General features: G+C 46.5%; 3 protein-coding genes across 3 annotated transcripts; 1 reads left to right on the top strand and 2 right to left on the bottom strand.

The window, feature by feature from the left end:
* Positions 1 to 852: 852 nt before the first annotated feature.
* Positions 853 to 9108, bottom strand: LOC119555538. The gene is made up of 12 exons (XM_037866970.1): positions 8783 to 9108; positions 8457 to 8722; positions 7836 to 8384; positions 6225 to 7502; positions 5885 to 6049; positions 5637 to 5816; positions 5410 to 5577; positions 5165 to 5353; positions 4913 to 5095; positions 4663 to 4854; positions 3860 to 4609; positions 853 to 3267 (listed from the first exon to the last, which is right to left on the bottom strand). The coding sequence occupies exons 1-12, from the start codon at positions 8787 to 8789 to the stop codon at positions 853 to 855; spliced, it is 6342 nt and encodes a 2113-aa protein (XP_037722898.1). The 5' UTR covers positions 8790 to 9108.
* Positions 9109 to 9114: 6 nt separating this feature from the next.
* On the bottom strand, positions 9115 to 10287 carry LOC119555542 (cell surface glycoprotein 1). Its single transcript, XM_037866975.1, has 2 exons — positions 10146 to 10287; positions 9115 to 10079 (listed from the first exon to the last, which is right to left on the bottom strand). Exons 1-2 carry the CDS (start codon positions 10150 to 10152, stop codon positions 9151 to 9153), a joined length of 936 nt encoding a protein of 311 aa, XP_037722903.1. The 5' UTR covers positions 10153 to 10287; the 3' UTR covers positions 9115 to 9150.
* Positions 10288 to 11678: 1391 nt separating this feature from the next.
* LOC119555543 (peritrophin-1) lies at positions 11679 to 12409 on the top strand. The gene is made up of 2 exons (XM_037866976.1): positions 11679 to 11720; positions 11779 to 12409. Exons 1-2 carry the CDS (start codon positions 11714 to 11716, stop codon positions 12321 to 12323), a joined length of 552 nt encoding a protein of 183 aa, XP_037722904.1. The 5' UTR covers positions 11679 to 11713; the 3' UTR covers positions 12324 to 12409.
* The last annotated feature ends 38 nt before the right edge of the window (positions 12410 to 12447 follow it).

Genomic DNA, 12447 nt, shown 5'->3' with positions numbered 1-12447 from the left:
GGGCACCCTAAGCAACGCACCCTTGACGATTACTACCTTTAATTCGGGACCATAAAAATAGAGTAATATGCGACATTGTCTGGTACTCGTATATTGTGAGTGCTATTATTGTATAGCTGGGAGTCTATTTTGATTGAATGCACGTCATTTATAACTGTGGTATCCTTGCTTAATTTTGTTATTTCGGGGGTAAGTGCGTGCTGATTTGTCCGTTTTTGGGCCTCCATTGTTTTTGATTGGCCGTATCTTATTGTTAGTGAAGAACAATTTCAGTTCGAGAATTGAAGTAGGCAAATTTCACTTATTTGTGGTCGTCGTTGCGTCAAATTTGAGCCCACTTATAGTAACATATTTAGAGAAGGTATTGCGTGTTTTCTTTCATCTTTTTTTACTGCTTGGTGGCAATGTCAATTCAGAATACGTATCCTTTACTTTCTAAAACGGGATGTCCACTTATTTATACTCGTCAAATAATTAAATATTATTTTGGTGTATTAACCTTTGTTAGTAAAGTGAACGCATTATTTCTTTGTTATGAATATATGGATATGGAATTTCTCAATTGACTGTGCACATGAAAAAGTGGTATATCTATTCATTTCATTGAAGCACTTATGATCATTGTATTTATTTTCTTTGTCTTACCACATGGATTTTATATAAAGCCGTTGATTAATACAACTATTTCAAATATTTAAGGGATTTAAGTCTCTACATTCCACTTCATTGATTACTCTTCAAATATATTTATTGGAACTAAAACATAGATGTTATTTTCGTGAATATGCTTTTGTAGTATATGTTAATATATACATTAGACCACCACCATGAGATTGACTACCAATCCTTCATTTAACCCAAACTATCGCCGCTGATTACGTTCATTGGAGAACTTATGCACTGTTGCAAGACATCAACTTCGCAGCTGCTGGTCAGCCGGTTGAACCACTCTCCTTGGGGGCATTCTCCATCGATCTTTTGGCCATGGACGCAGGTGAAGTATCCCCTGCAGTTGTCGGCATCCCGAGTCAATTGACCATGCTTTCCGTTACAGACTCCCACCCTTTCGCCGTTCTCCATGAGGCAGGTTCCATCGCTCTGTCGACAGATTCCCAAGAGACTGTCGAAGCTTTCGCCGTTGCGACATCGCTGGGAGACGGGTTCATCGTCCTCGCAGCTAGTGTATCTTCTACAGTCACCCTGCTCCGCCACATAAGCGCCATTTCCGATGACACCACATATTCCAGCAAAAGTAGTGGGCGCATCCTTGCAGATCCCAGTCGTCGCTGCCTTTTCCTGACCACCTAACGCCACCTGTCGGGACTCTACAGATTTCTCTGTTATGGAATCTCCATTCGAGATGACTTCGTAGGCCTGACACTGCTGCAACGTGGTGTTGAAGAAGTAATCCGTATAGCAAAGCTCATGGCGAAGTTTTCCAGAGACGCAGATGTAGAAGTTATTGCAGTTGGCCGGATCGGGCATGATATATCCATGTTTGCCCTCACAAACCATCGGATCTGGAGGCACATGCTGATTGTTTGGACTGTCATCATAATCTGTATCTGATTCCACCAGTGGACATGAGCCATCATCGGCCAGGCAGAGCTGTTGCTCCGAATCGAAGAAGGTGCCCGCGGCACATCGCTGGGCAGTGGCCACTCCTCCGGCGCAGATAAAGTACCGGGTGCAGTCAGTCCGATTGGCCAGGAAGCTGCCATCTTGGAGGTTTCCACAGCTGTAGACGTAGCTAATATTCCCCTCCAGCTGACCATTGGGACATGGTTGTACCGCCTGTGATTCCGGTTCGCAGGTGGAGAGCACCGGATTAAATTGATGGTCTGCTGGACACTCCACGGGAATAGCTAGTCCCCTTACGCAGGCGTAGTACAAATTGCAGTAGCGCTCGTGGGGTAATCTCACTCCATGCAGTCCAGAGCACATCCTGGTTGCGGTCCCAGTATCCTCATCATTGGAAACTTTTCGGCACTGGCCATAATCCATCCGGCAAATTGAGAGCAAGCTGTGGAAGTACTGCCCCTCATCACACTGTATCAACCGGGTTCCATTCTGGCTGGAGCAGCTGTAGTAAGAACGACAATCCTCCGGATGTGCCACCAGTTTGCCATCTTCCATACCCGAGCAAATGGCCAGCTGGCAAGAGCCATCATTTGGTCGGCAGTATCCTTGGCTGGAGTCGAAGAAGCTGCCGGAGACGCAGTTCTGCAGGATGGCGGGAGTCTGCTGGAGGCACAGGTAGAATCGAGTGCAATCCGAGGGATCGGCGACACTCAGGCCATCCATCTGACCCAGGCACCGATTCTCCGAGGGGAGATCCCTCATCTGGAGCTGGCACTGCGATTGCACCTGGCACTTGTTAAGACTGCCGGCAAAACTATGCCCTCTTAGGCAGCTGCCCAAATGCCACTCCTCCGCCTCGCAGTAGAGGAATGTCTGGGAGCAGTTGTCTCTGAACCGAGCTCGTAGATCCCCCTCCTGACAGATCCGTCTCATCCCATTGTCATGACAGCTTCCATCGCTGGGCATACATCCCAGCATGGGTTCGAATTGCTCCCGCTCCTGGCAGCGTCTCCTGGTCCACTGACCACCTGCACACAGCTCGTAGCTGTGGCAACTGCCCACCAAGGACCGGCTGTCTCCATTGGAGCAGTTCGTCGCATTTGGCTCTGCTGGCTGAGAGCACTGACCCGCATCATTGGGCAGACAGTAGTTGTGCTCCCGGCTAAAGAACATGCCCAAGGGACACTGATGCAGCCACCAGGAGTTGTCCAGGCACATGAGGTAACTTTGACAGCCTCCTGCCAACGAAGGACGTACTGCTAGGTGCTGGCAATCCTGCGAGGAATTACTGACAGACTTGCTCCTGGCCAAGCCGCACATGGTTTGATTCCTTTCCTGCTCATGGCCCCTCGGCAAGGGGAGACATGATCCTATCGAAGGGGAGTAGTAATGCTGCTTGGGGCAGTTGCGCAGGCGCCATTTGCCACCGAAGCAGCGGAAGTATTGCAGACAGTTGCCACTTTTGGCCACAACTGTCCGAGATTCGCTCACATTGCTGCAGGGCGGTAGATTCGATACGCGGGCGTAGGCACAGACCAGGTCGTCCCGGGGCTCCAGGCATCGCTGCTGCTCCGGATTGTAGTACCGCTGGTCGGAGCAAGTGCGTCGACGCCAGTGGCCATCGATGCACACCTCGTACTGGGAACAGTTCGCTGGCACCGAGCGCATCTCATCCATGTAACAAATCTTAAAAAAGTAGAGGGTTATTAAAATAAATGATATTCCAAATCTCTGAGGGGATATGGATAAGTAAGGGAATGTTATAATATCTAAACATTTTAAAATTAGTAACCGTCCTACTTTAAACTATTTTTTGTAAAGCCTAATGTCAATACTATTCACGCTAATGAAGTATTACCTGAGATTCCGATTAAATTTCTTAGCATAAAGTTCAGATCTCTCATACATCTTTTAGATGTTAAAACTGTAGTCCCACGCTTCACTTTATCTTCTTTGAATAAATCCCGCCTTTACCTTGATCACCCTACTTTTTCTGAAACTTGGCAAAATCCACATGTTCCATTCTATAGGCACCCAAATGAAAAGCCGAAATTTTGTAATTCATCTATTTTGAATTTATTGTAGCGCATATGTGAGTAGAGTACATTATTGGGTATTTAATACGTATAGAAGTGGAACAAGCGGAACATTCACATAAATCGTAACTCATAAATAACAACTAATGTCATAAGGTAGTGTATAAGAGTATAAAAAGCGGCTCAATACTGGCCTAGAAGAGTGTAGGGAAGAATTTTTTAAACAAGGACAGGGACCTTACGTTTTCCTCCGCCTCCAAGGAGCGCTTCTGGATGTCGTGGTCCTTGCACACGCCGAGTTCGGGGGCAAATAGATGGCCCTCGGCACAAGGATGATAGGTGACACTGACTCGTTCCTGGTCATCGCAGGAGCAGAATCCGGACCTGGTGTTTTCCGCGGCAAAGGGTTCGAATTGGCTTCGCTTCAGGCATTCCTTGAGGTTGCAAGAGATCATAGCCATGCCGTCCTTCAGCAGACAAATGCCCTGGACCTTGTCGAAAACATGTCCCGTTTCGCAATGATGGAAGGTGGCCACTCCATTGCAGGAGCAGAAGCCATCGGTGGTGTTCTTCGCCTCGAAGGTTTCCGAGGCGATTTTGTTCAGGCAGTAGGTGTAATCGCAAGCCTCGAGCACACAGGATCCTGCGCTCTCCTCGTAAACATGCTCATCCGCACAGCTGGTGAAGTTGGAAACTCCCACATCCTGGCAGCTGCAGTATCCACTGTTGGTATTGGTGGCCGCAAAAGTGGAGGCCAAAACGGCACGGCTGTGGCATCGGCTTGCATCGCAGAGGCTGGCCTCGGTGATCTTGGAAGTGGGCGACAGGCAGGCATCCACGGCGGTGTTGTAGGTCTTACCGTCGGGGCAATCCTTAAACACTGGGAGACCACCCACGCACAAGCAGAAGCCATCGACCGTGCTCAGAGCCGGATAGGAGTAGTACTCACTGGAGGTGCCGCACTGACCCGCTTCGCAAACGCACTCGGATGCCTAAGAAAGACTATATCAATGACCATCCTCAAACAGGAAAAAGTCATTCTTACCGCCACCACTCCGCATCGCCCCTGATCCGCAAGGTACACCATTTCGGGGCTGCACTGCGTCAGGACAACGTCGCCATCTTCACAGTAACAGAAGGAATCGCTGTCCGCGGTAGCCCCGTTTACTGGGAAGGGATCGTAGTCGCTATAGGTAGAGCACTTGCCAACATCACACAGGGCAGTCACGCAGCCATCCTGAAAATAATACAGAATTAACCCAACGCACCCTAGTTATACGGGGACATCGTCTTACCACAGGCTTTTTGCAAAATCCCAAAGAGGCATCGAATTCCAGGCCATCGGGACAGAGACGGAAGGTTGGCAAACCGCCCGCACAATAGCAGAATCCATCTGATCCCTCGTTGGGCTCATATGGTGCGTACTCCGCCAGGACGTCACATTTCTCTTCATTGCATTTGGGGACAGCACAGGAATCCTAATAATGATTATAAACATTAAAAATCGAACACCATGTAAGTAATATTTTGGTGATCCCATCACTCACCACTGGTTCCATGCAGATTCCTAACTTTTCGTTGTACTCCAGATTATCGCCACAGGCGCGATAGATTGGACAGTAGTTAAGGCAGTAGCAAAAGCCAGATGGATCGCTTTGCACGGGGAAGGTGTTGTAGTCCGATTCCTTCTCACAAGTGGTGGCATTACAGGCATTCACAGCGCAAGTAGTTTCTTCCTGCAAGATGAATATCCATTAAAGATGACTGAACTATAACCCTGGAAACGGCTTACCGCAGTGCTGGTGCAGTAACCCAGATCATTGTCATATTGGGAATTATCGGGGCAGCTGACGTACTTGGGAACCTCGTCCACGCAGAGGCAGAAGCCATCGGTAGTATCCAAAGCCGAAACAGTATCGAAGTCCGTCTTGCCCACGCATGCATGGCATGAGCATCGTGGCTTTAAAGATATTAGAAAAGTAATGATTACAAATCCAGGATATATCCCTAAACGCTTACATCTGGCTGAGAAATGAGGACGCACTCCATCTTATTGCTGTCAAAAGTGTAGCCTCGGGGACAGGGCACTGAGATGGGATCGCCAGCGCGGCACAAACAGAAACTATTGGGGTCCTCGTAGTCCGTGGAAACGTGGTACTCCGACTCACCGGTGCAGATCAGAGGATCGCAGTTTCCTGACTGTAAACATAAAAGTTATGATTTAATAACTGCAAATCCCTTACATATATATTTATACAGGGACTTACGAAAGAGCAGGTGTCTGTAGTTTCGTCGTAAAACAATCCGGTGGGGCATGACTTGAGATATCCTCCACCATTTTCGCACAGGCAGAAAGTCGAAGAGTCGTTACTCTGCGATGGGTAGGTCGAGTACTCAGTGGCAGTCTTGCACACAGTCTGGTCGCAATCAGGCTAGATTTGTTACAAAGAGAGAAATATAAAACCTTAATTAATAATAATAGCTCTCGTAGGACTGCCAGATAAAAATAACTTAATTTTTATAAAAATTAAAAACGATTTGAGGCATCGCCTAAAAGTGAGACTAAGCTATTTTTATATAGTCTTTAAAGTCAATGTGTTAACTTACACTGGGTACGGTCTTGCAAAAGCCCAGGTCTGCATCGTAGGCGGTATTAGCCGGACAGGCTACAATGGTGGGCTCCTTGTTGAGGCATACGTAGAACTTGGTTGTGTCTCCGGCCACGGGGTAAGTGGTGCCGTCAGAGGCGGTGGCGCAGTTCTTGGCCGAGCACTCTGCGGTGGCGGAGCACAGACCAGTTTTAGAATCGAAGGCCTCACCGGCGGGGCACTGCACCACCTGGGGAACTCCGTCCGTGCACTTGAAGTAATCGGTGCAGATGGGATGGGCCACGTTGCCGTTGGCGGTGCAGGAGCATGGGTTGATACACTTGCCATACACATCAATGGCGCACTCATCTTTGCCATTGTACCACTCCCCGGATCCACAAGAGTGCTCCGTGGCCAAGCCATTCCAGCAGGTCAAATAACTGGTGCAATCGGTCGGATTGGGCATCTGGTAGCCATTCGGTTTGTTGATGCACACCCAGCAGGTGGCCTTGGTGTCCGGAACGCAGACGCCGCTGCAATTCTTGAAGATATTGCCCACGCCGCACAGGCCCTCCACCAGCTCTCCATTCTCGCAGATCAGATACTTCCCGCAATCGGTGGGATGGCTGATGATGCTTCCCTGCGCGATGCCGCCCTCGCAGGTGCAATCCTCCACGCTCCTCTTCTGACGGGATCCACTCGATCGGTTCTCCGGACAGAGGTTATCTGTATCCGGGCGGCAAATGCCCAATGTGGCGTTGAAGTAGTAGTCCGCCAGGCAAGACTCATCCTCCCACTGGCCATCGATGCAGACCTTGTAGCTCCAGCAATTCTTACCGCTGGCTGGGAGATCTCGGGCACTGCATTGGTTAACAGTAGCGACTGTGGGTTCTGTGGAGGTCGAAGCTTCAATGCACACATTGTCTTTGTCCACTTGGCAAGTCTTCAGAGTTACATTGAAATAGCTTCCTGCTGCACACGGTGTGGATGTCCAATCGGCACTCTGACACTTGAAGTACTTGGTGCAATCCTGGGGATCCACTTTCACCTCACCATCTGTGCAATCCTCCACGCAGCACTCGTTCTTTGAATCCACCTCACAAACGCTGAGGGTGGCATTGAACAAGTTTCCCTTGCCGCAATCTTTGGCCACCAGGACACCATCGCTGCAGATGAAGTACTTGCGGCAGTTATCCACATCGGGAATGAATTCGGCGTTCTTGATGTCACCACAATCGCAGGAGGCTGGAGGTTCCGTTGTCACCTCATTACAGGGTTCGGTGGTGGTGGTTGTCACCTCATCACAAGGTTCAGTAGTGGTTGTAGTTGTCACCTCATCGCAGGGTTCAGTGGTTGTAGTTGTCACCTCAACACAGGGTTCGGTGGTGGTGGTTGTCACCTCATTACAAGGCTCGGTGGTGGTGGTTGTCACCTCATCGCAGGGTTCAGTGGTTGTGGTTGTCACCTCATCACAAGGTTCAGTGGTTGTAGTTGTCACCTCATCACAAGGTGCAGTGGTTGTAGTTGTCACCTCTTCACAAGGTTCAGTGGTTGTAGTTGTCACCTCATCGCAGGGTTCAGTGGTGGTCGTTGTCACCTCATCACAAGGTTCAGTGGTTGTAGTTGTCACCTCATCACAGGGTTCAGTGGTTGTGGTTGGTGACTCCGTGGTACAATCCCCGGGAACACAACCCCAGTTGGTGTCTTCAAAGTGACTACCTTCAGGACATTCCTGAGCGGTGGCCGTGCTGTTGGAGCACACGTAAAACGCGGAGCAGTTGGACTCGTCAGCCACAGCCGATCCATCAGTCTTTCCAATGCAGAAGTTAGTCCAGCATTCCTTGTTTCCAGTGTCGACGGTGCAGGCGGCCACCGTTGTGTTGAAGAAACTGCCCAGAGGACAAGTCTGAAGAGTGGCCTCCGAGTCGGAGCACACATAGTAGCTGCCGCAGTTCTCCTCGTTAGCCAAGAACACACCGCTCGTCTTTCCGACGCACAGGTTCTGCCAGCAGGTAGAGTTCGTATCCGGAAGGCAGGCACCCTGGGTATCATTGAAGTAGCTTCCTGAGTCGCACTTCTGAGGGTAGGCCGTCTGCTCGTCGCAGATGTAGAACTCGGCACAATAGCCGCTCTTAGCCAGATAGGCTCCATTCACTTCTGAGGAACACACATTAGTGGTCTGGAGAATAAGGGTATTATAATAAAGATAAGTGGATTATGAATTAGACCCTTTGAAGGATTTTAAAGTTACCTCGGCAAGTGGAGCTATGAGACTCAGCTTACAGAGACCTCGACCTGCGTTGGAGCACCTGCCACTCTTCGGGTTGTACTCCTTGCCCAACGGACACGTCACCTTGCGCACGGTGTTCTTCGAGGAGCAACGGTAGTAGGTGGAGCAGCTCAAGGGATTCGGCCAGTGCGCCGAGAATCCTCGTATCTTCCGGTATATGCATTCAGGATCGGCGGCTCCAACGAAGGATGCCACTGTAGTGAGTGCCACCACAGCTAGTAGAGTAACTGGAGTGGAGAAAAGGGGCTCTGAGTCCGGGTTAATATTAAAATTGTGCACGTCCTCACCTTTCATCTTGTTCACTTGTATTATTCCACTTGTGATGTTCGAGATGTACTCTGCATCGTTGCCAAAAATTTGATGCCTTTTATATACATATTAGTTGACCTTATCTCTATCAATTATGTTGATCATGTTAAACAAGTGCCTATCATGTCGGTCTAATTGAGGTGTGAACTTATAGCCCCGTAGTTCCTGGAAGTAACCACCTATCGCAGTGTAACCACTCCCCAAACTTCGATGCTAGGAACTCGCAATGTTATGAATGAATGTCACGAACGTGGTCGTGTTCAAGCTCAAGATCACTCTAAAACAACAAAGAAAACGGGTAGAGGAATCATTTTTGAGAGCATACTATTCTAAGTTCTTTATTTCTCTAGGCGCAGGTCTTGTCGCAAGTCTGGTTGACCGAATTCCAGAATAGATCACTTGGACAATCCATTATGTATCCCACATCCCCATTGCAGTGTATGTATAGATGACAATCATACGGATGTGGCAGGAACTGGACTCCCTGATGAGTCCTACATGAGGCGTCTGCATCAATGCTGGGTGTAGTCTGGGACGTTGCTTCACTTGAACTCAGAGGTTCGTCAGTTGGTTTTTCTGAACTTCCCGGCTCAACCGTTTTTTCTGATGTAACTCGAGTAGTCTCTTCCGAAGGAACTGAGGACTCGTCAGTGGGTTCGTCTGTAGAAGATGATGACTCTTCAGTTGGCTTTCCAGTAGGATCTAAAGGAGAGTCCGTTGACTCCCCCGTTGGATCATTAGGCTCTCTAGTTGGATCTTCAGTGGGTTGACCCGTTGGAGAGGATGGTTCTCCAGGGGGTTCCTGTGTGGGATCCGACGGGTTATCAGTTGGTTCTCCTGTTGGCTCCGATGGTTTTTCAGTGGGTTCCTCCGTGGGATCCGACGGGTTATCAGTTGGTTCTCCTGTTGGCTCCGATGGTTTTTCAGTGGGTTCTTCCGTAGGATCCGATGGATTATCGGTTGGCTCCCATGGTTTTTCAGTGGGATCCGACGGATTCTGAGTGGGATCTCCCGTTGGTACCGAAGGTTCTCCAGTGGGTGTGGGATCTAAAGGACTTTCAGTTGGCACTCCAGTGGGCTTTCCCGTGGAACCCGAGGGCTCATCAGTTGGATCCCATGGATCCTCAGATGAGTCATCCGTGGGATCCCATGGATCGTCAGTGGGGTCATCGGGATCCTCCGTGGGTTGTGGTGCAGCAGTTGGCTTAACACATTGTCTGGCACTGAGAGCAGTTGCTAGCAGCATAAGCTGCAAGGACATCAAAATCCAGACCACTGAAACCCAAAAGCGATTGTCTTTAATGTTAAAGGATATTGATATGGTTCTCTTTCTGTACTTACATCTCATCGTAGCAACGATCAGTCGACTAGTAACCAGACCAATGAAAAGTTCCCTATCGACGGTGCATTTATACTATTCGAACTGCATCTGATTCAGTCTTTAATTAGCATACAACAAGACACTAAAATGTTCTTATTATCACTTTCTTAATCAATTATGATAGGACCGCAAAACCTTGATTGATAACGAGTTCAAACAATTGTGCTTAAACGAAAAAGTAATTAGCATACACACAAAAAAATGTAAGAACAAATTATATTTATATGAGCTGGTCATTACAAATCTATTAAAGTTTATATTAAAAGTTATTACAGTAGAAGTCAAGTGTACTAGAAGTTTTAACGTACACAGATGAACCAGCTAAATCGACATGTGGACAAATACTACTACCAATACCAAATAATTTGTATTATTCGTTTATTGGGGTTATATACAGTAATTAGAAAATCTAAAATATCACGTTTTTATATCATTGATAAATTACCATTCGATAACAATTAGATAACAATACCATTTGATAAGAGTAGCAGGGCCTAGTAAATGCTTTGTTTAAATGTACGATAACTTCAGCGATTCTGAGGTAAGAATAAGATGCGTTAACGTTCAACGTTGGATTGTAAAAGGGAAAATAAAGATCTAATTAAAACTTGAGTTTTATTACTTATGGGGTTTCCAATTATTCATTGGTACCAGTCATATCTCTGCCATGACCATTAAAAAGCAATTTACTGTCTTGTTTGATAAGATTGAACGACCAATGTACATATATGTAGTTATTTCATTTTGACATTTAATACACCTACATAAGCATGATAAAATGATTTATTTACTAATTAACTAACTAAAAGTCGAAAATATTTGAGATGTTTTCCGATCTGTTTTGCACTTTCCCCAATATCAGACAAAAACATTCTTCATTTATGTTATGTTAAGTTTAACCTTCAATTTTCCTTCCAACTTAAAAAATGGAACTTGAAATAAGTTGTAGTTTTAATAACCTCCTTTGTGTCACGCAGTTTATATGTTTCCGGATGTACTTGAAGTAATCAGGACAGACGTATTAATTTCCCAGAACACTTAAAGTGTTCGAACTAAAGTAGGTAAATATTAGTAATAATAACAAAGCGAACTATTTAAAGTATCAACAAAGCAATACACTGTGAAAAGAAAACAACTAAATACGGTGACCTAAATAAAGAAGATTTGTTTTTGAATTTAAACATCACGAAGAATATATTTAAACCTTAAATCTTTGCAGGTTGTAAATTAATTGTATTAGTTGTGTTTTTGGATAGTGGATTCATTTTCTTCAGTGCTTGTCACAAATTGTGTAACTCCGCCTTTTTAACTTTATACCATTTCTTACAGGCATTGCTTAAAAATGGCAAGGCAATAAATAGATAAGGAGAGCTAAAGTTTCTTTACCATGGCTGTCAATACGCGTGTAAATATAATAGATTAGGCAGATAAAATGAAGAGTAGTTCAGTATTAACTGGAAGCAATTGCTATATAAGCACGGAACATTGTGAAAAGTTGTACTTTGCGAGACCGTCCACATTGCAAAACATGAGAGGTCGATCAATCAAGCTAACATATTGTAGCGAAACATCTAATATTTTAATTAATTTAAGGCTATAGCATTGTTGGAATACTTGGAATGTTTGCACTTCTTGTAAGTGCGACGGCATCGTCGGGAGAGGATACTACCATTGACAATACAACAGATGGATCTACCACTGAGGATGCGACTACGGAGGAGGCAACTACGGAGATACCTACCACAACACTGCCACCTCCAGTCCTGTGTCCTGATGGAGAATTATTTCTTCCAGCACCTGACTGTAGGCAGTATTATCAGTGCCTCTATGGTGAGGGAATTTTGAGACTATGCCCTGATGGTCTCTATTGGGATCGTGAACTGAATGTATGTGCCTGGGACTCACAGTATTGTGCGGACGAGGCAAACAAGTCCACGGAGGCTCCGGCCCTGAGCTGTTCATCTGGCTTGTCATTTTTACCCTATCCACCCGATTGCACCAAATTCATCCAGTGTGTCTACAACATTGGGATTAAATTGAGCTGCCCCAGTGGGCTGTTCTGGAACCAACCACTTCAAACGTGTGACTATAGCTGCGACAATGCAGTCAAGTTCTCCAATGAATTTCAGGTGCAATAACCGCCAATAATTGAGGTAGTATTTTGTAACACACCAAAAATGTCCATAAATACTAATCGAAATAAAGAAATAACAATTCAACGTAATTGATTTTCAGCAGACGGCAGTTCAATTGAGTTCCTCT

This window comes from Drosophila subpulchrella, chromosome 3L (assembly GCF_014743375.2).
Source record: "Drosophila subpulchrella strain 33 F10 #4 breed RU33 chromosome 3L, RU_Dsub_v1.1 Primary Assembly, whole genome shotgun sequence".
NCBI lineage: Eukaryota > Metazoa > Arthropoda > Insecta > Diptera > Drosophilidae > Drosophila > Drosophila subpulchrella.
Note: the sequence above shows the minus strand (reverse complement) of the source record. Positions and strands in the feature narration are given on the sequence as shown.

What these genes read in the sequence shown, in the direction of transcription:
- LOC119555538 (XM_037866970.1), bottom strand. An exon ending in TTTGCAAGACCGTACCCAGT is followed by an intron (nt 6,050 to 6,224) that starts GTAAGTTAACAC and finishes TAACAAATCTAG; the next exon opens with CCTGATTGCGACCAGACTGT. An exon ending in GTTACTGCACCAGCACTGCG is followed by an intron (nt 5,354 to 5,409) that starts GTAAGCCGTTTC and finishes TTCATCTTGCAG; the next exon opens with GAAGAAACTACTTGCGCTGT.